Below are 24617 nucleotides of genomic sequence, written 5' to 3'. Positions count from 1 at the left end.
AGAGATTGCAAAAATAATGAAAATGTTAGCCTTGAATTCTATTATTACTTCATGATTAAATAATTAAAATAATGGTTGTACAATTACTATGTTTGAATGATAAAACACTTCTCTAATATTAATAAGAACATGGTAATCATTTTCATTTTATAAAAATCTATCAGGTTTTATAATTTAATTTTCACTGCTTTTTTATTTCAAATTTTTTATCATGTATTCTGATGTTTGCTCTTCTTTTAGTTTTTCAAGATTTTCACCTGTAATATTAAATTCCTTTTCTTCTTTATTCAGACACCCAAGTGTATATTTTTGTTTGAAGCACAGACTTTAACTGTGAGTCACACTGGCTAACCTTTATATTCCCAGTGGTTTTATTGAAGGAATACTATAATGCATAAACTTTCTTCAGCTCTCTAACCTATTAGAATATCTTATATACCATTGCCATTTATTAGACAGTTCATGAAAATCACACACTGTCAGCATTAACCCCAAATTATAACTGCTTCTCGCATTGTTAAAAATGATGACAGATGCAGTTTCTTATACACAGTAATATTTAATTTTCAAGAATGCATTTAGCTCTGGCCAGTGTGGCTCAATTGGTTGGGTGTTAGCCTGTGCAACCAAAGGGTTGCTAGTTCAATTCTAGGTTGCAGACTGAATCCCCGGTGGGGAGCATGCAGCAGACAGCTGATCAATGCTATGCTCTCTCATTGATATTTCTTTCTCTCTCCCTCTCCCTCTCCCTCTCCCTCCTTCCCTCTCCCTCCCTCCCTCCCTCTCTCTCTCCCTCTCCCTCCTTCCCTCTCCCTCCCTCCCTCCCTCCCTCCCTCCCTCCCTCTCTCTCTCCCTTTTTCTCTCTCTAAAAATTAATAAAAATAAAATTTTAAAATGAATACCCTTAAATTCATTGAGATACCTGGGAAACATTTTCTCTCCCATAATTTATTCATATAAAGCTACACAAGGTAGCCAGCTAGCAATTTTGGAAGACTTTAGAGCAGTGGTTCTCAACCTTCCTAATGGCGCGACCCTCTGATACAGCTCCTCATGTTGTGGTGACCCCCAACCATAAAATTATTTTCGTTGCTACTTCATAACTGTGATTTTGCTACTTTTATGAATTGTAATGTTGCGACCCACAGGTTGAGAACTGCTGTTGTAGAGCCTAAGATCATTGGAAAACACAGATATTTATATTACAATTCATAACAATAGCAAAATTACAGTTATGAAGTAGCAACGAAAATAATTTTATGGTTGGGGTCACCACAACATGAGGAGCTGTATCAAAGGGTCGCGGCATTAGGAAGGTTGAGAACCACTGCTCTAGAGTCACAGAAAACGGCTCTGACCCTGTCTGCCTTCAGGGGACTGCAGAAGTTCCATTTGGATTTTCCCCCTATCTTGGGTTTTGAGCTCTAACATTCACTCTCACAATATTCAAAAGTAATTTCTTTAAAAAATTTTATTAGAATGCGGTTTCAGAAACAACTTTGATAGTTTTGTGATAATAATTTTTTAAAGCTTGCTAAGTAATATTACTTTTGTGCCATCTTAAGCCAATGCCTCATTGGAGGTGTGACTGCAATAGGTTTATAATCTTTTTGGATAGAACCTGAGTTGGATTATTTCTGTGACATTTACTAGTCAGGAAAAGCTTCCTCAGGCTCATAATAGAATGTCTTTTTTTTTTAATGTGTTTGTTGTTGCTTTCTGTGCACATATACATGTTCTATGTAGCTGGAATTCCCTCGAAAAAGTAAAGCTAAATTTATCTCCTGCCTGAGACCAATGACAGGCTAGTGAGGAAGAGTGATGATAATAAAAAAATGGGTGAGGGTTGCATTCCTGAGATTTTCCTGCTAATAAAAATGATAGCCCTCTTACTGAATGACCATGGAGGGACTAGGTGAGATTGAGTCCTGAGACTTCCTGATGGAGACAGGCGACCATCCTGTTACTCATCACATCAGAAGCAATTATTAAGCAGTATTAACAGCATAGAGACTATCCTTTTAACCCAGAGAACATAGCTGCGTGTTTTTAATTTGTGATGATTTATTACACCGAAATTGGTGTGAAATGGACAACAAATCTTGGGTGTCAGAATCTGAATATGAGCATGAGTGCCTTTGGCACTTGTGAAAGTTTCTCATAATTCTTTTCATAGTATAAATGATGAGTAAAACTGTGAAAATAAACTGACAATGGCATGCTATTTCCTAATTTAACATGTATACAAACACATAAATACCAATATGGCACTTAGCTTCACTTTAGACTTTGTCTTTAATTCAAGGTAGTTTGTATATATCCAAAGAAATATTTGCCTAAAAACAAAGTAAATATGAATACCATTTGTTGTAGCTCAAAGACGTCTGGGATTGTCTATAGAAAAATGCAAACATTGTAACAAAGTTTTTAATTTTTTTTTCAGTTCAAACTTGAAACAGAATTTATACCTCCATGCCAATATAAAAATGTTAAGATTGATGAAAAAGCTGCCCTAGTTAGAAACTAACTTTGCATGCATAATTAATTTGAGCACCACATTCCTACTTCACAAGCAGAAGAGAAATTGAATTCAGGTGTTTGGTGAACATGTGGGGGATTTACTGTGAATTTATGACCTGCGGTTTGAGTGTAAAACCCCAAGAAACTTGCTGATAAAACTTAATGAAGCTTGTGCAGAGGAGCTATTTTTATTTGTACTTTGGTAATTGATACATTTCTTGGTTTAACCCTCCCACTCCTTCCCCATAAGCTCATAAATCTTCTGGTTTGAGTGATCCGTAGTAGAAAATCCCAGTCTAAGCGAGGTTACTCTATGCTTCACTAATCTGAAAGTTCAAAGTTGGCTTTTTCACAGCATTTGAGTCTATTCCTTCTTTCTGTTTTAATGTAGTGATTTATGCTTCTTTGCCTGAGTAGGTGACAGGAGGCAAACCCAAGCATCTGGGGGGAAGTGCTGCAGGTTCCTCCAAAAGAAGCAAAAACTTTCTCAGAGAGGGCGACACCACTGCGGCCGTTTGAAGGAGGTAAAGATGAAGGCACAGTGTAGCTCACTATAAAAATGTGGTCAACAAATTCTTTACCATTAAACGGCTTTTCTCCCCAAGAATAAGCACATGTTCAGGGAGAGGAATCTGTCACGCATACAACCCTAGCAATATCTGCTTTCACGTCTATACCCAGGAGTTTACAAAAAAATACTATTGATTTGAGTGTCAGGAAGGAAAACATTTTGCAGGTACTCCATTTTATCATACAGTTGTAATGGGTTTAAATGAGAAACCTGTGCTTGCTCACTAATTTACAGCAATTACAAACTCAGTTCTGACATCTGTGGATTTTAACTCTTTGGTGATTACAGGATCAGGAATACTTTATGGAATTGCTAATCAGTATAGGAGCGCATTGCGTTGTTTATGTATAGTCTCTGAATGGCATCAGTTCCTGGGGGTTGTGTTGGCATCCCATTTTATTTCAGTGACATTCTGCCCCCAATGCTCTAGTCCTCCCTGTTCAAGACTTGTTTGTATCTGCTTTACGTTGCTGATAATCTGTTTTGAAATGTACAACTCTGCACATCCGTGCATGACATCACAGTGAAGCATTGCTTAATGATCTGAGACACTTTTGGTCATTGCTGGCTGCCTGTTTCTAAAGCTATGTGACAGATCTGTCCTACATATGTTTTTCCCAGTGTCACTTTTTGCCTAACCCGGTCCTGGTGTCTGTTTTAAGTGACATCTCTGAAATAGCTGAATTTTAGATTTGTCACTGGTCCAAATAAAGGGATTGAATGTTTTCTCTTTCTTAGGATGCAAGAAGAATTAGTAATTGGACAAGGTTTAGGGTGGAATGTATACATAATGTGCTGAATCTTTAGTCTTCCATTTGTGTAATTACCAAGGAAGTCAATATAAGTGACTAAAAAACCATGGGAACCTCCTGTGCAGGTTGCATCATTACCTAAATGCAACATCAGGGCTTGGAGAAGTCAAGATCCTTGAGCGTAAATGGAGCCCTTGGAGCTTTAATATACTGCCTCCTCTCTTCTAAGAATGCTGGGATAGACTGTGCTGAGGTTCAGAAGTCTTGATTGGGAATCCCAGAGCCTGTGCGACCCTAGGACTCTGCTGCTCTGGCAAGTGGAGGAGAAAGAGCTCCTTAAGCGGAGAATTGGCAGTTAGCAGAATTCTAGCATTTTCCCTCCGGCTATGTGTGGGAATACCTGAGTAAGAGAAATACAATAGGGAAAAGCATGAGTGTGGAGATTCATTGTTTCCAAGATCTCATGATATAATTTGGAAATTTATTTTTGTATTTTTTAATTGGGAAAAGAATAATGCCCTTTTGTATCCCCAGTAATTGGATGCCAAGTGCAGGTGTGAAATTCATTAGCATTTGGAATAAGATTTTGTACTTAGGTTCAAAAATAAATTACTAGGGCTGAGAATTAGATATCAAAAATGAAAAGGCTAAAGAAGTAAGCGGATATGGTTACCCCTAATCTTTTGTACATTGGGGGTTTGGAGGACATCTGTTAGCGCCTGGACCCTTGGCAAACTAAGTAAAATCAGTTTTAAAACCAAACTAAGTTGTGTGGACTCCAAGAGAGAAGGGCTTCTGGTGGCTAACTGGACTCAAATTGTAAAAAAACAGAGCCCAGCAGCCATTTCTCTATAGAGACCTTTCGTGCAAAATGCTCTTCAGAGAAAAGCCTGTCCTCAACTACCAGCCTCTGCACTGAACTGCCTGCCTGCACTGTGTTTCTGCCAGCTCAGCTAGCTGGTATAAAGGAGGTCCTGGAATTGTATTTCAACCAATAGGATTGAGGCTTTCTCCATCCAATGAGAGCTGTGTAGCTATATCTCCATCAACATCATCACTGACCAATCAGGACAGGGCCTTTTGGACCACTCAAACTGCCAGCATTTAGTCCTCAGTTGCATGAAGACAGACCAGTCACATACACAGAAGTGGGGACTTCTGTCTGTTTAAGCCAGCTCCCCTCTGGCTCGGAGAGCATACTTTCCTTTTCCATTGAAAACTTAAGACTGTGTTTCTCTTGGTGAAACACCAGACTGCCTCACTGGAGCAGGGCAGTGCAGGCCAGAACAGAGCAGAACAGAACAGCATGCTGCAAGGCAAAGCAGACCTGTCAACCAAGAGGGTTGTATTCCTGTTGGCACTAAATTGGCATCTATGACCATTACTAGACAGTTTAACCAGGAATATATCTCCTTGTGAGATTTTAATAGGTCACCCATCTCTGCTAGGAGTGAGCCCTTGGGTTCAGTTTTACCAAATGACCTGGTTGGCAGGTCTAGTTTCACTGTACTCTGAGGGAATGTCCACATTTCTGCTTTGATCTCATGAAGGCTAATTTTCAGAGATCAGAGCCAGAGTGGTGTGATTGGGAGGCTGACAAAAAGGAGTCATGCCTACATAAAATACAAAGTTTATTCTTGTACTATTATTTATTAATCATTGTATTATTTTCTATGCAAACTGTAAAACTACTTTTGCCCCACCCTGTATTTACTTAGTCCAGTTTTTCTCTGAGACCCAAACTTTGGCATAACTAACTATATCCATAATAGTGGTAAAATTTATTCTGCAAATATGGTTCCTCTCATTTATTCTGTTCTCACCAACGTGCTTTTGCAACAGTTAATATTTGTTTGGTTGCAACTGTGGATAGGGCATAATAGGTCTGTGTGCTTCTAGATTACTTTCTTTCATGTAATATGTATAACCCCCTAATATTTTTTAAGTGATGTGGTGGTGGTGGTAGTGTAGTGTAGTGTAGTGTAGTGTAGTGGGGATGCCCGTGTGTGTATTTGGAAAGTGTAGAGAGTTCGTTATCTTTTGTTGCAATGAAACACAAGAGAGCAGACTCACCTTGCCATTTTAAACCCCTATTTGCCTCACATCCACTGTCATCCTATTAGCCAAGTCAAGTCACATTGCTGACATTGGCATCAATGGTATACTTTTCTATTGCTGTATAACAAACTAACAGAGACTTAGCAGCTTAAAACACACATTAATTACTAGATACCAGTTGATAATGGCAGATATTTTAATCAAAGAAAACACGACAATTTCAAGAGAAACATCAAAAGTGCTTTATTCAAAGTAATGTCCATCGCAAGCTACACATTTCAGGTAATTTATGGATACCATCTCAATAGAACTTTTCTTATTTGAGGCAAACCATTCAGAGACCCAATTTTCCACTTTTTTATATATGTTTTGAAGTGCTGCTTCATATGTTTTTGAAGTGTGCCATCAATCGGAACAAGTGGTAATCTGAAGGAGCAAGGTCTGGTGAATACAGCTGGTGAATACTTCCCAGGCAAGATCTTTTAACATGTCTTTAACTGGTTTTTGAAGTGTGTGATGGTGAATCATCATAAAGAAAAGTTACTTTGCCATGTCTTCTGGCACATTCTTGTCATTTCACGATCAAAGCATGGTTCAAATTTGTTGTCGGTAGTGATCAGTATTAACGGTTTCACCTGGTTTTAGAAGCTTATAATATACTACACCTTCCTGATCCCACCAAATGCAGAGCATTGTCTTCTTTCTGAAGCTATTTGACCTTGCAGTTGATATTGATGGTTGACCTGGATCAACCCATGTTTTTGTGCATTTGGGATTCTCAAGATAAATCCACTTTTCATCTCCAGTTACAATTTAATGCAAAAAAAGGCTTTCTTTTGTGCTGTTGAAGCAACATTTTACTGAAGACTACAGTTTTCCATTTGTCTTTTGTTCAGTTGGTGTGGCACCCATTCTCCTTGCTTTAAAATCTTTCCCATTGCTTGTAAATGATTGGAAATTGTTTGCTTAGCAACATTTAATCTTTCTGCAAGTTGTTTTTGAGTTTAACATGCATCTTCATCCAGATATGCTTGTAATTGTTGATCTTCAAACTTTTTCGGTATACCTGGATGTTCTTTGTCTTTTGTATCGAAATCATCACATTTAAAGTGTCTAAACCAGCATTCACAAGTATCTTGAGATGGAGCATGTTCACCATAAGCTTCCCAAAGTATTCAGCAGCACTTTTCTGCAAAATAAAGTAATGAATTATAACTTCTCGCAAATGCTCTTTTATTGGCACGAAATTCAACATTTTTAAACATAAAAATATCTATGATGTTAACACCTTCAGCAAATTTGACATATGAAGTTTTGAAGCTTGTTGTCAATACAATAAAATAGCATACATATCAAATCGCATATATATTAGTATATGTGTAACTCCATCTATTGAAAAAAATCTGCATTATTTACTGGTACACCTAGTATATCTGTGTCTGTGGGTCTGGAGTCTGGCAACCGCTTAGCTGAATCCTCTGCTCAAGGTCTCATCCAGGGTATCAGCCAGGCTGGGTTCTCACCTGGAGGCCCCGGGAGGCAGTGTTATTCCTTTCCCTGAAGTCGTTGGCAGCATTCTGTTTTATGCAGCTATAAGATCCATGGCAGCTTTCATCTTCAAGAGAGATGGACTATTAAGGAGGACATTGTTCTTATATAAACACAACAATGTGATCATATACATTCCTTGACCTTTGTTGTATTTCACTGCACAGAAGCAAGTCACAGGCTGCCCACACTCAAGGGTGGGGCTTTGCACAAATGTGTGAATAGCAAGAGGTGGGAATCACACACCCACCTTAAAGTCTGTCCATCACAAATTTGTCCAACTCTGAAGCCTGTGGGCATTGTTTTCAAAAAATTCACCACATGGCACCTCCCTGCCACAAGAATGTAGCATACTATATATATATATATATATATATATATATATATATATATATATGCGCTAAGTGGTTGTGATAAAGGTATAAATTTAAGAAAGAAATATACATGTAAGTTCTAAAAACACTGTTGGGTCAGAGGATACTTATTATTGAAGAGTTGAAAACAGGTGAACATGGGATGGAGTAGTTAGGAAAGGCTTCAAGGAAGTGGAATTTGATTTCTTAGATTTACTAGTAGAATTATAAAAATGAAAAGAAAGGTGGAGGTTATTTCAGCAAGAGATGAGCAAATTTATCTTACCCTTTTCATTGGTAATTTATCTTCTTTTATGATATAGATTATAATTATCTCCCCCTATAAGGACCATGGGTAGCCTGCCAAGATTTATTTCCTCCCTCTGTTTCCCTCCCCCTTTTTTTCTTCCATGGGAAGGAGAATGTATACTACGATGGTACCTCCCTTTTTAAAAAACTACGTGGTTGTTTTCCCTTCTATTGAATTCTGAATCTTAAAGCTGTGCCCTTTAGTCCAATTTTTCACATTTCCTTTGCCTAATTAAAAATGTAAATTTGAATGTGCTCTTACTCCATAAAGAATCAGTCACATCACAAACTCTTCTTTCTCAGCACATGCAAGTCTGTAAAGATAGGCCAGAACTCAAGCCTGCAGGGCAGTCAGTGTAATCAGGGTTTGACAGATAAGAGGGAGCAGACACTTCACAAGAGGCAAGACTATCTGTACGATGCCCATTGTTTTAGCATTTGCTTTCTGGGACTGGGACCAGGGGAACCACTGGCCTTGTCTTGATGCAGTAAAAGTAAATTGCCTAGAAAAGCAACTATAAAGTCAGCAGCAGCTGCAGAATAAAAAGTAGAAGTTGCAAGATACTACACAACAGACATTTCTGGGGAGAGGGCTCGTCTAGCATCTTTAAAAAAGCCAACATTTAAAATTTTGGGCAAAAACTGTAGTTCTGACTTAAAAAAAAAAAAATTAGAAGCAAAGCCATCATCAGACCTTCAAGGCAACAACTTACTAGGACCAAGTAAGAGCCTCCCTTCTAGACCAAGCTTATTACTCCCATTTGTCACAGAATACACGCTGTGCTTCCCGTGGGGTCTCCTCACTCTTTAGTTAATGACCCGCAAGCACTGGAATTTGTCCCGATTCTGAAGCCTGTGGGCATTTTCAAAAAATTCACCACATGGCACCTCCAGTGCTTTTGAATATATGCACATTCCTGGGCCCTGCACAGGACTTAATGAGTTGGAAAATATCCAGGGCAATCTCAGTGAGTCGGCATTTTTTAACTAGCCCTTGGGACGGCTCTCATATAATGTGTGAACATGAGGACCATTGCCATAAATTTTTTCCCATTCACTCTTCGTAAGGAGATGGTTGGCTTGCCATCTGTGGAGCACAGGTACAGGACAGGTACCATGGCTGCAGCTGGCAGGAATTGTTCAGCCCCTTTTGTGAAGCACATTGCATAGGCCAATGTGAAGGTTCTAAAGCCTAGTACACTGTGCGGTCTGCCTCTGACTGGAAAGGACACATCCCCTGGCAGTTATAGATGGGAAAGATTAGAGTTCCATATATTTCAGGGTGTTGACATGCATGCCAGGTTAGGAATCTCCATAGTGTGTAATCCAGTGTACCCTTTCTTAACTCAGACTATTCTCAACTAAAACTAACCCTCTTTACTTAGCTAACATATAGGGTGTCCCCAAAAATGCATACACATTTTGAATAATTATAAAAGCAGTGTTACTTAAAAGACATTTCATTTTCAAAATTGAGCTATCAGCTGTTAAAGTATGTATGCATTTTTGGGACATGTGTGTGTGTGTGTGTGTGTGTGTGTGTGTGTGTAAAATTAAATTTTAATTAGGCTATAAGTACCAATTATACGGAGAGGCTAAGTGTTAGTATTGGACTCTACTGTCTTATTGTCCTCACCACTTCTTTCTGTTAACTATTATTAAAAAATTACTAGAGGCCTGGTGCACAAAATTTGTACACGGGTAAGATTCCTTAGGCCTGGCTGGTGATCAGGGCCGATTGGGGCCTTCCAGCTGCCTGGCGGGGCTTCCCTTCCCTGGCTACTTGGCAGGACCTTCCTTCATTTTGTGCTGCCTCCTGATGGTCAGCACACATCAGAATGAGCAATCAAACTCTCGTCTCTCGGTCCAACTCCCGAGGGAACAATTTGCATATTAGACTATTATATATATATATATATGATTTACTGACTTCTCATTGACTCTTATTGTCTTACCCATCAGATTGATTCAGGTGGTATATTTATTCTAGTCTTCTCAAAAATATAATGAGAAATTTTAAGTTGTCAGTGAATCCAAATATACGTTGGTTGGGGTGGGTAGCCATCAGTGCTAATGAAAATTTAAAATTTCCTTTGGCTTTCTTGGCAGAAGAGCTAACCAAGAACATTAGAAGTCTAAGTATGAATTATTGAATCATTATAGATGAGCCTGAGAAACAGAACTGAGCAGCTGCAATGGTTTCATCTCTTGAAGCCAGGATTTTACCTTCAGATGCCAATGTTATTCCCCAAGGATGCTGAATGGCCTTCCAGCCTTTGGAAGTCCTCATCAATCATGAAAACCATTGCAGCCTGCTTTCCAATTTCAACCCTTGGAGGGGCTTTCCTAGTGTTAGGCAAGTTGTTGGCATAGGAGAAAGGAAAAGAATGTGCAACAGTGGTCTCACTAACTGCTCAGATTTGGAAATAAGGGTGAAGTGACTTCCAAAACTCATCTAAATCTGTGAAAAACACTGAAGTTGCAAAAATTTCAAATGAAGAATACTAGGTCAATTCCTGTTGGGAGATATGCTTTCAATTATTCACAAATAGTTAGAAGTCAGTTTTCATCAATGGCTTGGACTTCATGAACCTAGTAATTATTGGATTAAAGCCGTCTGTGCTACATGAAAATAATAGAAACATGTTTGTAGTGATATTTGTTGGTCAAGCCTCCTACAATTCTGCTATAAATGTTATGAAGTATGCCCAGAACATAAAAAAGTACAGCTGGAAAGATGGCAATGAGATTAATGAATGTTTACTCTTCTATCTCTTTGTGAGTGTAACAATTCTCATGCCTACGCCATCACAGTTTCATAGAGAGAAACTCGGTATCGCATTGGGAAGCCAGTACTGATAATTTATCTGTTCAAACAAATGTTTTAAAAGCCAAAGGAAAAGTAACCTGCCTGGCTCAAGAGTGTGAAGGTCAAGTTTTAAAGCTGTACATAAATATGGGCTGAAGCCTCATGTTGTCAAGTAGCACATTTTAGAGACCCATTCACCTTTAATGTTCTCAGGCTAATCAATTCAAAAGATTTGTCAGAAAAAAAACAACCTTTAATTGACTGGAAAAATAATCAAATTGAGTATATTAGCAAGATATTCCAGAAGCTCTATTGAAATTGATAAAAATGTAACGGTGATAGGGACCAACCCAGTAGATTAAATGATGACAGACTATCCCGCATTCATGGAAGATATTAAGACTTTGGTCCTATACATGAGCATTTTTAATTTCAGATTTTTAAGCCTTTGCAGTTCTTCAAAATATGTGGAATTATACAAAGACATGTTGGTTTGAGAATTGTATATAGTCTACCATAGCAGACTTTTATTTTTCCAAGCTACCTCATAAATTCCATCACTCAGAGTGTGTGCAGCCAAAGGAACTCAGCAGCACACTGAGTATCCAGGGCAATCTGTTTTCAATGAAGAGACTTCATCTTCCTAATAACTTACTGCTTACCATTCTGCTAGCAGTTTAAAGGGTAAATGTGATAAATATAAGACGTGGTCTGAAGTCTTCTTGGGGAGACAGTATATTCCTAGTGTGCTTGAATAGCTTTTCTGATTGGATGCAACTTACTGCTCAGGGAATGGGATGAACCAAAAGTGGTGGGAGGTTTAAGATTGATTTACATTTGGTCATCTCTATTACTCTTTCAAAATACTGTTTTTAAAATCTGTATGATTTTGTAAAGGGGGGTTTTAGAATATAATATGTGTTTTACTAACTGACACATGGTATAGTGTGATGGGGACTGGACTCTAGAACCCAGAAAAATCTGGATTCTTGTCTTACTTTCGGCAGATGGGAGGCTTTTAAAAAGTCACTTGTCTTCTTTGAATGATAGTTTTTACATTGCTGTGTGTGTATTTGTAGGGGTGTAATACTGCCTTCTGAGCCTATGTTATAAGCATTTGTGAGAATATAGTCAAATTCAATGCAAGAAAAAAAAAGAAAGCGACATCATTATGAACTAACTGATTACATCAAGCTAGCACCTGAAGTTATTTTTAAAAATGCTTTTCGTTTATGCTCTGAGAGTTGCATTTTATGCATAGACCTCTGATAATGCATAGGTAGGAACTTTATATAATAGCATTATGATATACTGTAAGACTATACTGTGTGGTATTATCTTACTTGATTGTTAACAGCATGATATTTAGAGCAAAGCATGGTTATTATGTTCATTTCATATATTTAAAGAAACTGCAGCTTAGAGGCATCAGTGCCTTAGTCTAAGAAGGTGATGGGGCTAGGACTGAACCCTGATATTTCTGACTTTTAAAGCAATATTTTCCCAAAAAGTTTTTCTGTGGATACCTTGCCAAATTACAGAAAGAAAATGAGGCTTTTACATATAAGGAATGTCTAAAAATACTACTCTCCCTCTTGAATATTTGTCTGAAATAACTTTAATAAGTCTTAATTAAAATGAGAACATATTTCAAATGCCCAGATACTGTTTTTAAAATTCACCTTCTCTTAAATAGTGTCATCTGCCAGCAAGATGCCCCTTTCCCTAGTAGCTGCAAGGCACAGATTGTATTTGTGAAGGGTGTTCATTGTTGCCCATTCTCTCTTTTAGCAACAGGTCATCTACTAACAACCATGATCGGATACAGCGTCTACGGCAGGAGTTCCAGCAAGCAAAGCAGGATGAAGATGTAGAAGATCGGCGACGCACTTACAGCTTCGAACAACCCTGGGTGAGTATTTGGTTCTTTGACACAATGGATAGTCCTGCAACTTTCTGCAATAACAGCCACTAAACTATGACCTCAGTCTTTTATGAAGCGAGACAATATGGAGCCAAATTCCTTTGACTTTTAACATATCAACCTTCTCCTCATTTCCATGTGGGTTTCATCATTGCTAATTTCATTTTACATCTCGTTGCACCATCTGTCTATTACACAATAGCTTTCATTTGCCTTATGACAAGGCATAGCAAAACTATTCTTGGTCTCAATTATACATTTTTTAAGTTCAGTAAATGTTTTTCTATATATATATTTTCCTCAGAATCAGAGTCAGAATAAATTAGCTCAACTACGCATGACTGTAGTGTACTTACTATATAGAAAGTACAGTGTTTAGTCATTCTTATTTCTTTATTCTTCCACAGCCTCTTTGTGTAATTGCTGAATCCCTCTCATTTATCTGCTTCTACCCTGTTCTAATTCATCCTCCACATGACCGCTAGAGTGATCTTTCTAAAGTCAAACTTTCAATGGCTTCTCAGTGCCTACAGACACAGTGTGGCATGCTAATAAACACTCTTCAGTCTTGGGCTTCCATCTTGTGTTTTGCCTTAAAGATTATGGGAATGGGAGGTATTGAAGCAGACTTGGGGGTTCACGATGATGGGAATGTTTAGGAATATCTTTGGAAGCTTGAGGAAGAGTCCTTTGAGGATGAATAAATTGTCTGCTTGAGGCAAGAAAACCTAACTGAGGGTATTATTAAGGTTCCATAAACATAGTAATGTGACCATAACCAACAATGCTTAGAGGACTAGGAATTCTGTGAAGGAGATTGGCAAGATAGACTTGGCAGAAAGTTGAGGCTAGCACTCTGGAACCCTGGTGAGGATGCAGGTGAAGCGCCATCCAGTCTGAGTAGGGCAGTAAGTACTGCTCAAGGAAGGATTACCTTGATTGCCTAGGATAAAGCTAGAGAGGACAGAGGCAAGGGATCATAAAACCTAGGAGACTATTATCAAGATAATCCATTATTGGGAGTTCAGAATCTTGGAGGTGGCCCAATTCTACGTGATGTTGAGGTCCAAGATGTGCCATCCATGCGTGTGAGTTCCTAATGTAGATAGTAGGGTCAAAAAAGTTAATGAGTTCAATTCAAAGTGTTGGGAATATAATTACAGTATATATATATATTTTTTGGGGGGGGGGGGCAGAAAGAAGAATGGCGGTAGGAAAGACTTGAAGTAAAAAAAAAAAAAAAAAAAAAAAATCTGTTTCGTTTGGGGAAGGATAAAAAAAAAGTTCCCAGCTAACACAGAACTGAGAGATTGGTGATATAGAAAAGAAGAAAGAAAAGTAGAAATATATTGGGAGCCTTTAATGTGAGATTGAAGGTTTAAGATGATGGACAGAACACTCTCCCACTAACCAGGTAATCTGGTTCTCCAGGCACCAGTTTTCTTATTTGTAGACTCAGAGAGTTAGAGTAGGTGATTGGGTGTTTGTTATTAAATCAGGGGTCTTCAAACTTTTTAAAGTGGGGGCCAGATCACGGTCCCTCAGAGAGCTGGAGGGCCGGACTATATGAACTACTAATTCCTACTGTAACACCTCGGCTGCACTCACTGCCCAAAAAACCTGGCGGGCAGGATCAGACTCCTCTGCGGGCTGCATGTGGCCCGCGGGCCATAGTTTGAAGACCCCTGTATTAAATAAACCCTTTGTTTGAATGAATACTTAAGAGGAAACTGAGCATGTAAAGTAAAGAAGATGAAAGTAGAGCTTCTCCAAGTGTGATCCACAGACCAGCACCTTTCCTGATGTGGGAGCTTGTTAGAAATGCACCTTCTTATTCTGCCTCAGATCTCCTAGATCTGTACCTCTATGAGTGGGGCCCTCCAAGTCCTTCTGAAACATGTTTAACTTTGAGAAGCACTGCTGTAGAATTTCTATCATCTCTCTTTTGTCCTAAAATCCAGCACCCTCAATATGCTCTTACACAAGGCCAGAGAGCTGTAAAGGTTTTTTATCATGGGATTTACTGATCAAATTGGAGTTGGTGGAAGATGAATTTTGTGAATGCAAGGAGAAGACCAAACAATGAAAACACCATTACTAGTGTGAAGGACTTTGGTGTAATTCAGGTGCGGAATATGGAGCCTTAGAACAGGCAATTGTCAATATGAGGCCAGCATCCACTAGTAAAAACTCCTGAAATCAACCCTAACCCAACTTTGGGATGTTATGGGAAAAGTCCAGCAGATTTAATATCTAAGAAAATCTCTAGTTATTCTCTGCAACAAGATTACTATTAGTGGAATTTTAAATAAAGTTTATATAGTTTATTTTTCTAGCTGATCAAGTAAATTGAGTCATTTTCATGTAACAATATAGAATTTTTTAATCTACTTATGTAGTTTGGCATAATTGACTCAATCTACTTTTACTAGGTTTCTTAAAGCAGTGTTCTTTTGTGATATTTGGTAAACATCCTTACCTGTGAATATTTTCTCAAAGACATCTTTAACTGTGTATATTTGAAAAGAGTAATGAGTACAGGACAACTTGTTCTAGTCATTGGGTTTGGTGCTGAAACAGAAAGACGAGAGAAAAGAATGCCTTTAGAACTTTTAGTTCTATTTGTGATAAGGTTATGCACAGACTTTTAAGCACAGAGCAATTAGTTGTGGGTGGTTCGGGAGACCTGAAATAATACCTCTTCGAAGTTAGAATGCATTTTTTTCTTTCTTCAGCTGTTTTATCTTTATACATATATATATGAACAATTACTTTATTTTTTTAAATCTATCTTTATAGTTGAAAGCATTACAGATGTCTGCTTTGTGATTCTTTTCCCCCTTTGATGTCGTCACTCTGCACCACACCTCCCAAGCCTTTGCCAACCTATCGTCTATGTCTGTGGGCCATGCATGTTTGCACATAAGTATCCTGTTAATTTCTCCCCTCCAGCCTTCCCTGCCCCCCACCTTCTCTCTGAAATTCATCTGTTCATGGTTCATGTCTCTAGATCTATTTTATTCATCAGTTTATGTTGTTCATTAGATTCCATATATGAATGAAATCACATGGTACTTATCTTTCTCTGACTTATCTTGCTTAGCCTAATACTCTCCATGTCCATCCATGCTGTTGCAAATGGTAAGAGTTCCTTCTTTTTTACCACTGGGTAGTATTCCATTGTGTAAATGTACCACAGTTTTTCTATCCATTCATCTGCTGATGGGCACTTGGGCTTGTTGGAATACATTTTAAATGGATAACTTTGAGAAATAGAGAAAGGCCTGTTTGGGAACCAAGATGAATTGGGTTTATTTCTGGTTGGTGACATTGTATCCACATGCTTCACCTCCAAGTTTGTTTTAGGCTAAAAAAGCATTTCCTACTCTTAACTTTAGATGTTTTTCACTGGGAGAGGTGGAAAAGATTTAATATTCATTTTGGTTCCTTTATTTGTTTGAATGAGGACTGTAAATATGTTTCTATATTATCTACTTAATATGAACAATCATATTAAGAAAAATGTTTGACAAAATCTTATGGATTTAGAAATGCCACTATTGAAAGTCATGAGCCAAATTATTGTATAGCAAAATGCCATAGCAACTTTAAACAGGCAATTTGGCTTGTAGTTATCACTTCCTGTAGTTAATGAGAAGGCAGTTATTTGGATGACAGGCTGATTACTTTAGGAATGGAATAATTTCCTAAATTGTGGGGTCAGAAGTTGGCCTTTCTTTTTATTTATTCATTTTATTTTCAAACAATTGGGATTTTGTAGTATACTCTCCATTTTACCTGTCATATAAATGAGCCTCAAGTGACTATAATTCTACTTAGTGTATTAATTTTCATACCAATTCTCATTGTTACTCTAATAGGAGCTACTTGCTTATTCAAAATGCAGCTTAGTATATGGTATTTATTATGTGTTTTACCAACTGAGCTTTGAGTATCTTGGAGTCTTTTTTCTTTTCCTGTATTTGTTTTGACCTTGACAGGTCACTATGTTTGGAAAGAGTGAGAATCATTTTAGTTTTAAGGAACCACATGCTCATCTTCAAACTGTGTACAGCTTAAACCATATTAGTTGAATTTGCCATGCTTGTTAGAAATGCCCACACACAAAGTGCAACCAGATGTGTCATATAGAAAAATATCCAAGCCGATTACTTAATATACAAAGAGAGATACTGCAGAAAATTCATCCGAGGAGCTCTTTTCAATTCAACCATTTTCAAAATGTTCTCTCTAAACTCTATGGAATATGCACCTGTTTCTGGGCTTTTGTTCAAAATGATGTTTGGGCCTGAGGGAGCTGTTTTGTGGCACAAAAGGTCTTTAGAGGAGCAGAGGCCCAGAAAATTTCCTTAGCTTCATAAATGAACTGAATTCTCTCCCAAGTTGAGTAAGAGAAGAATCAGAAGAAAAAAGAAGAAAAGAAAAAAAAAAACCTTCTTCCCCACGTAGTGCCAGGTGCAACGTAAGTAAAGCAGCAAGTTGCTTTAAATCTTTCCTAAGTTAATGGAACAGTAGCCAAGGTTAGGGTTATTATCACAGAGCTTAGAAAGGGACAGGACTTAGTGTTGCTTTTAAAAGAATTAAATTGCAGGCTGCAGACATAAGTATAGTATGCTGTTCAAACTTTGCAGACACTTGAGTACTGCCCACAAGGAGACTTGCTGGCTGAGAGGACTGATAGATGGGATAATGGAGCCTTTAATAGCTATGTTGCTAAATCCTTCCCATCCCAGGCTGGTAATGACTGAGAGTAGTTTAGTCCTGCAGATAGAAAATTGATCCAATGCAATGTGAATATCCTCTTCTCCCCCAAGCTTTCTTCCTAGCTGTCTGTCTTTAAATAAATTTTTAAAAATCTTCTTGGACTTTTAATGGCTTCTCTTACCATTGTAGAGTTTTGCCTGCTGAAATTTAAGAGCCAATCTAGAGTACACAGCTGACAGCCACCCTGCACCGCTAGATTGTCTTCCCTACACCTGGGGAATTTGAGAAAATAATGGTTTTCTTTTAATTTTCATCTTTTTTAAGACTTCAAATGTATGTGCTCTTATTTCCTTACAGTGAATATCCATACTTTAACTCAAAAAATGCCTTCTTAGTTGATAGCTTTGAAGTAATATTGCTCCAGTTCACTTTGGGTGGAAATCACCTGCCTTGGAAATTGACCTGGAGAAAACCATTCTTGCAGCAAAGGGGTACCCTTTAGTCATGGCACAAACCTCTGTGTGGCTGCAAAGCTGTCCCCTCTTCCTATAGCCTGGCCCATCCAGCTGAGCAAAACCTCCAAGACCTGTGAGCCATACCACGGCAGAGCCTAGGAGATTCAGAAGCTGCCTTAGTCTGTGAGCCTGCAGCACCAGAGTGGAAGCCACACCTTTGTTTTCCATGCAGCTGCTACTTAGATGGGGGGAAATAGATACAAACACTGGTTGGGAAAGGTGAGATGAAGATAGTACTAAAAATGTTATGAGAGAAATAGGCATGCTCTGCAGATTTCTCAACCATTACATTATGAGTAGCAATTAAGCTTTTCAACATTCAGAACCTATAAAAGTTCAATTAATAGTTATCTAAATATAGTGGATAATGGGGTAGAGGTGGGTTGGAAAGACAAGATTGATAGACAAAAGTTAATGTTGGACTAAAATGATTTAAAAAAAAAAAAAAAGTCTTCTATCCTAATAAAAGAAAATCATGCAAATTGACCATACCTCTGCTACACCCACAAGCCACATTCACCAGCCAATCAGGAGTGAGTATGCAAATTAACCCAACCAAGATGGCAGCCGCCACAGAGCTGGAGCAAGCAGGAGGCTTGGGTTTTCCCTGGCGATGGAGGAAGCCAAGCTTCCCAACACCCTGAGGATACAAAGTTTCAATTATAGAAGATAAATAAATCCCAGATACCTACTTCCAGCCTATGCTTACAGGCTTGGGCCAGCCTGCAAACCACCATAGGCCCCTCGTTCAGGCTTCCCCATTCCCCAAGGGAACCCCCACCCTGATCCGGGATACCCTTCAGGGCAAACGAGCCTGCCTCAACCTGTGCACCAGGCCTCTATCCTATCTAACAAAAGAGTAATATGCAAATTGACCATCACTCCAACACACAAATGGCAGCCCCCATGTGGTCAAAGATTGCTGCCCTTCATGTGGACACAAGGTGGCCAGCCGGGGAGGGCAGTTGGGAGGGACCAGGCCTGCAAGGGAGGGCAGTTGGGGGCAATCAAGCCTGCATGGAAGGACAGTTGGGGGGGGACCTAAGATTGCAAGAGAGGGCAGTTGGGGGGGGCGGGCAGGCCTGCAGGACAGCGCAGTTAGGGGTGACCAGATCTGCAGGGGAGGGCATTTGGGGGGGACTTGGCCTACAAGGAGGGAAGTTGGGAGGGGACCAGACTGGCAGGGAAGAGCAATTAGGGATGATGAGGCTGGGAGGGTAGGGCAGTTAGGGGTGACCGGGTCAGCAGGGGAGGGCAGTTGGGGGGGACTAGGCCTGCAGAGGTAGGCAGTTGGGGGCAACCAGATCTGCAGGGAAGGGCACTTAGGGGTGACCAAGCTAGCAGGAGAGGGCATTTAGGGGCAATTGGGCTGGCACGGGAGCAATTAGGCATCAATCCGACTGGCAGGGGAGTGGTTAGGGGGTGATCAGGCTGGCAGGCAGAAGCAGTTTGGGGCAATCAGGCAGGCAAGCAGGTGAGCAGTTGGGAGCTAGCAGTCCTAGATTGTGAGAGGGATGTCTGACTCCCTGTTTAGGCCCAATCCTGTAGGATCCGGCCCAAACATGCAGTTGGACATCCCTCGAGGGGTCCCAGATTGGAGAGGGTGCAGGCTGGGCAGAGGGACACCACCCCCTCCATGCACAAATTTTATGCACCGGGCCTCTAGAAGGAAATAATGACCTATAATACCAATGGCCACTTATAAACAGAGTAAACTATTTATCCTATTTATATGATTCAGTGCCATAAAAATTACTTTTCTCTCTACCAAATCTTTAAATTATAATTATTATATCAGCATATTAGGGTTATAGCACATTTGAATTGCTAAAATAAAGATTATAAATCTCAAGGGGATATCAATATTCTTTCTGCTATTGCCAGTCTCATCATTCTCATCATCACCTTCACGATAGGTGTTGATGCAAAGCACACACACCTGTGTATTCTATTTTTGTTTTCTATACTTGCCATTGCATATATGTGGAAATTTGAAAAAAGTTTCTTATTCAGAGTATTTTAAAATTATTGAATGTTTTATGTAAATGTTAATAAAACAGTAATGGATTTTATTTCATAAGGGACATGTATACTTTTATATTAACCTTTAAAAATCTTATTACCTAGTTTTCATTAGTACTGAAACTTTGCACTGTATTTTTGTTCTTTTTTTAGTCTTATCAACTGTAAGCAGGTGTTTTTTTTTTTTTTAATTTTATCTCTATTATATTGCAACCTCTATCATATTGTCTTGGCAACCTTGTCATCAATATCATCAACAAGAAGACCAGGATTATTTGTAATTTGCTCTTTTGAAATAGAGTTATTGCCTTGTTATCTGATGAATCTCCAGAATTTTTCCAAGTATGCTTTACCTGTATGTTTCCCTGTATAGTCACTTTTTGTTAAAGCTTTTGATGCTGTTTTCTTTGAACACAGACACTTCTCTCTGGGGTTACAAAATATCTCTTCATGTTTGTCTATGTTTTTGTAATTTGGTACTCTCAATACATAATTCTGTTTCTGCCTTACACATGGAAAACTACAGTATTGAAAAATCAGGATTGTAGATTATAGTTCTGTTCCCACAATTTACATTTTATAAGAACTTTATTGAAATAATGAATGAGGTTATTTTCTATTCAGGCCAAATATAAAGCTTCCCAGATGGACTTAGTAAGTTGTTGCTTTAAGCTGGTCATGTATCCAATCTTCCTGGAAATCTCTGGCCCAATAAAATTTCATCTTAAAGATAAAAGTGATTCTTTTTAATAACCTACCCTTTTGTATGCTCTGAAAAGAGAAATTGAGTAAAACATTAATGGTAAGCCTGAGATTCATATTTCATCATAGTGAACACAATAGCATGAAATATGTCAATATGCTGATACCAAACTCATTCATTCATTTTTTTAAGTTTTCAGATCCCATCTCATAATAATTTCATTTTGAAGTTCATCAAGCTGCAACTAGATGCTTGCTGCTTAATAAAGTTTGAGATGAACAGTATCAGAAAACACACAGTTAAGGAAACAAAAGCCCTTCAACTTTTTTTTTTCTTTTCTATATTAGAATCAAATTTCCAGGTCTGGTAGAAACAACTTAAAAGTACACCTGATTCCCTGACCTGTTTGGCTCGATGTTTAGAGCATTGAGCCACAGACTGAAGGGTAGTAGGTTCGATTCCCAGTCAAAGTTATGTACCTTGGTTGCAGATTTGATCCCCAGCCCTTGTTGGGGGCATACAGGAGTCAACCAATTAATATGTCTCTCACTTGGATCTCTCTCTCTCTCTCTCTCTCTCTCTCTCTCTCTCTCTCTCTCACTCTCTCTCTCTCTCTCTCCCTCCCTCCCTCCCTCCGTCCCTCCCTCCCTCCCTCCCTCCGTCCCTCCCTCCCTTCCTCCCTTCTACTCTCACTGAAAATAAATGTAAAAAAAATATCCTCAGTGAGCATTTAAAAAAATACACCTGAAATTTCTATAAGACCTTGCATTTTCTTTTCACATCTCCACAGCCATGTGTCACAAACAGCATGAGCTTATGAAGCTGGTTACTAAATCTAAATCTTGCTGCAGAATGCCAGATCTTTTTAGGCTGCTTGACACGTGTATATGACTTATTCCAAGTGAAAAGAAAAGGGAAATATGTTTTGAAGGCATATTGTGTAGTATTTCCTTGCTTTACTTTCCCTCTGTCCAGTAGCTTCTCTCAGGATTCCCTGTAAACACTAGAACAGCTTGATTTTCTATTTAGCCAGCCTCTTCAAGTGCAATAGAAGAAAATGTTTGTCTTCTTCAATGTAGTTGAAGAAGATTGTTTGATGCTTTGTTTGCATAAACAGAACTCACTCAGTGAAATGTTTTTCTTGCTAAAGGCACCATTGATTCATTGAATCCCATGTTGTGGAGAGGGTCTGTGAACACACCTTTGTTCCTAAGAGTATGGCTGTAAATACCCACTTGTAGAAATTGGGGTAATCTTCACATATTATTTTTTGTATCAGGATATTTTTAATATGTTCACTGGCTATGCCCATATGCTTTGAAATTTTTATCCTGTGTATTGCCATATTGTTGCTTACCAATAAATAAGATAATGCTGGCCAGGCAGAGTGAATGATAGATGATGCTTGCTTTCTGTTCACACAAAGCATTGTTTCTGTTCACACAAAGCATTATTTAAGTTACATGATTTCTTATAGCTCTCCAAATGAATGCTATAACTCTATTATTCTAGAAAATTATTATGAGGTCAAAGTCTGCCATTGGCTTTCAACTCTAAAAGAAAAATGATAACTTGTTTTTAACAGACATTCAGAATATGCCCATTGCATAGCACCAAGGGGAACAGAAGTTAGCATGTGCCAAAAGGATTATTTAAGAGTGTGAGCCACTGATGCTATGATAAACCATCATTGGGTGTTTGTAGCATTAGAGGCATCATTGTCTATTTTTTATTTCAAAAAGCCAAATCTAGAAGGTAAGCTAAGACCTGCCAGTGAAAAGCCAGAGCATCCACAAGACTAGATCTATCCAACGCAGTGTGTACATTCAGTATCTGATTTGAGCGAGAGGCACAATCAGCAGATGACTGCTGACCAAAGTGTTCAGCAGACAGGATTGACATTTCTCATAGGATATGATTAACCTAGGTAAAAATGCCATTTCCTTATCACTAAGGCAAAATGTCTGGTCTCATAATTAATTCAAGTAGCAATTAGCTTTCAGGTTTTTTAATTTGATACGCATTTCTATTCCCCATTCAGCTACCATTCCTGGACTAGAGGACACTTGTATATGGCTAACAGCAGGTAGTTTCACCTAAACTTGATTCAAATTTAACTGTTATTCTTTTTCCCCCTTTGTTTTTTGTTGTTGTTTGCTTGTTAATGAATCCTCACCCGAGGATATTTTTCCTTCCTTTCTTCCTTTCTTCCTTCCTTCCTTCCTTCCTTCCTTCCTTCCTTCCTTCCTTCCTTCCTTCCTTCCTTTCTTTCGCTCTCTCTCTCTCTTTCTTTCTTTTGAGACAGAGTGGAAGAGAGGCAGAAAGAAACACACAGAGAGAAACTTCTAATAGTTGCCTCCCAACTGGGGGCTGGGAATCAAGCCTGCAACCCAAGTGTGTGCTCTTGACCACAATAGAACCTACAATCCTTTAGTCCACTGGGTTGGCACTCTAATCACTGAGAAACATTAACCAGTGCTTAACTGTCATTGTTTAGGAAAAGGGGGATCAGCTGTTGTGTCCTACTGTTAAACTAAAATACATAACTATCGAAAACTTTTGCCAGCATAGCTAACCTTCAATTTTATCAATATTTATTTACTTGACATTGAATTTGCCAAACCTCATTAGGAAGACTTAGGAAGGTTGCCCTCTCAATTTCTAACCATTCTAAAGCCATAATTAAAATTTAAGATGATTCAATATTTGGGACTCTTAAGAGCAATTAGATAAATGCCTCTCTTCTCAAACTTGAAATTAAATTTTATTTTAATTTCACAGAATTTTCCAGATGTTTCTAAGTCAGTCTACAAGAAACAATGTGATTCCCTTATCGTGAATTATTTTGCATTTTCTTCCTGCAGCCCAGCTCCCGCCCTCCGGCGCAGAGCGGCAGGCACTCGGTGTCCGTGGAGGTGCAGATGCAGCGCCAGCGGCAGGAGGAACGTGAGAGCTTCCAGCAGGCCCAGCGCCAGTACAGCTCTCTGCCTAGGTACAGTACTTACATATGCTCACCTCCTAAAATTGCCCTGGCTTCTCCACCATACCCACAATGGTCAGAGAGGAACTGCAAGAGGAACTGCAAGTAGGGGTTGTGGCCTGGCTTCAAGGCCACCTTACTGTGTGGCAAGAAAACTAGAAAGAAAGGTGTTTCAGGACATGCCAATATCATCACTTCAATACTGAATAATGCAAAGGCAGTGCAGGGATTGGACCTGGGTTATAGCTTTGGTTCTGCTGCCTCCCATGTGGAGAAAGTTTCCTCATCTGAAAAATGGAAATATAACTCTTATTTTACTTAGTTCCTAGGGTAACTAGAATAACTGCTACTTCAGATATCAAGAGCTCTGTAGAAGGGTGGAGTGAATACTCCATGCTCTATACTTAAGTGGGCCCTATTGCTCTGTGTTTCCTTGTGTTGATCTTCAGAGGATCCCAGTGTACCTACCTCATTACCTGACAGCCACATGAAGGTACCTCTGCTCTGGGGGCTCTGTCAGGCCTAGAAAATGCTCAGGTGACTGAGCCCTCACACATGGAACAACAACCATTTTTCCATCTGAGTATTTCATTATATACACTAGTGGCCCGATGCACTAAATTTGTGCACATTACAAGGGGATTAATTAGAGGAAATATTTTAATATTGCTATTTGCCCTTTCTCTATAAGAGAAGTGTCAGAGATGAAAGAAAATTAGTAAAGTGTATATGAAATTCTTCTTCCTGTCAGAGTCTGGGGCACACCATGGGACCCAGAGTCAAGTCCCCGAACACCCACATGCACCTCAAAATTGCACAAGACCTAGA

General features: G+C 38.9%; 1 protein-coding gene across 15 annotated transcripts in view; it reads left to right on the top strand.

Annotated features, from left to right (window-relative positions):
* PARD3 (par-3 family cell polarity regulator) overlaps positions 1–24617 on the top strand; it is a 562402-nt gene that overhangs the window by 528629 nt on the left and 9156 nt on the right. For all 15 annotated transcript variants that reach the window (XM_084876589.1, XM_084876591.1, XM_084876586.1 and 12 more), the window contains 2 exons: positions 12712–12832; positions 23674–23801. In XM_084876589.1, the coding sequence (XP_084732715.1) occupies positions 12712–12832; positions 23674–23801 (249 nt within the window). The remainder of the gene's footprint in view (positions 1–12711; positions 12833–23673; positions 23802–24617) is intronic.

The sequence above is a fragment of the Pipistrellus hanaki genome, assembly GCF_964339955.1.
Source record: "Pipistrellus hanaki genome assembly, chromosome: 1".
NCBI lineage: Eukaryota > Metazoa > Chordata > Mammalia > Chiroptera > Vespertilionidae > Pipistrellus > Pipistrellus hanaki.
This window is presented reverse-complemented; position numbering and strand designations above follow the sequence as displayed.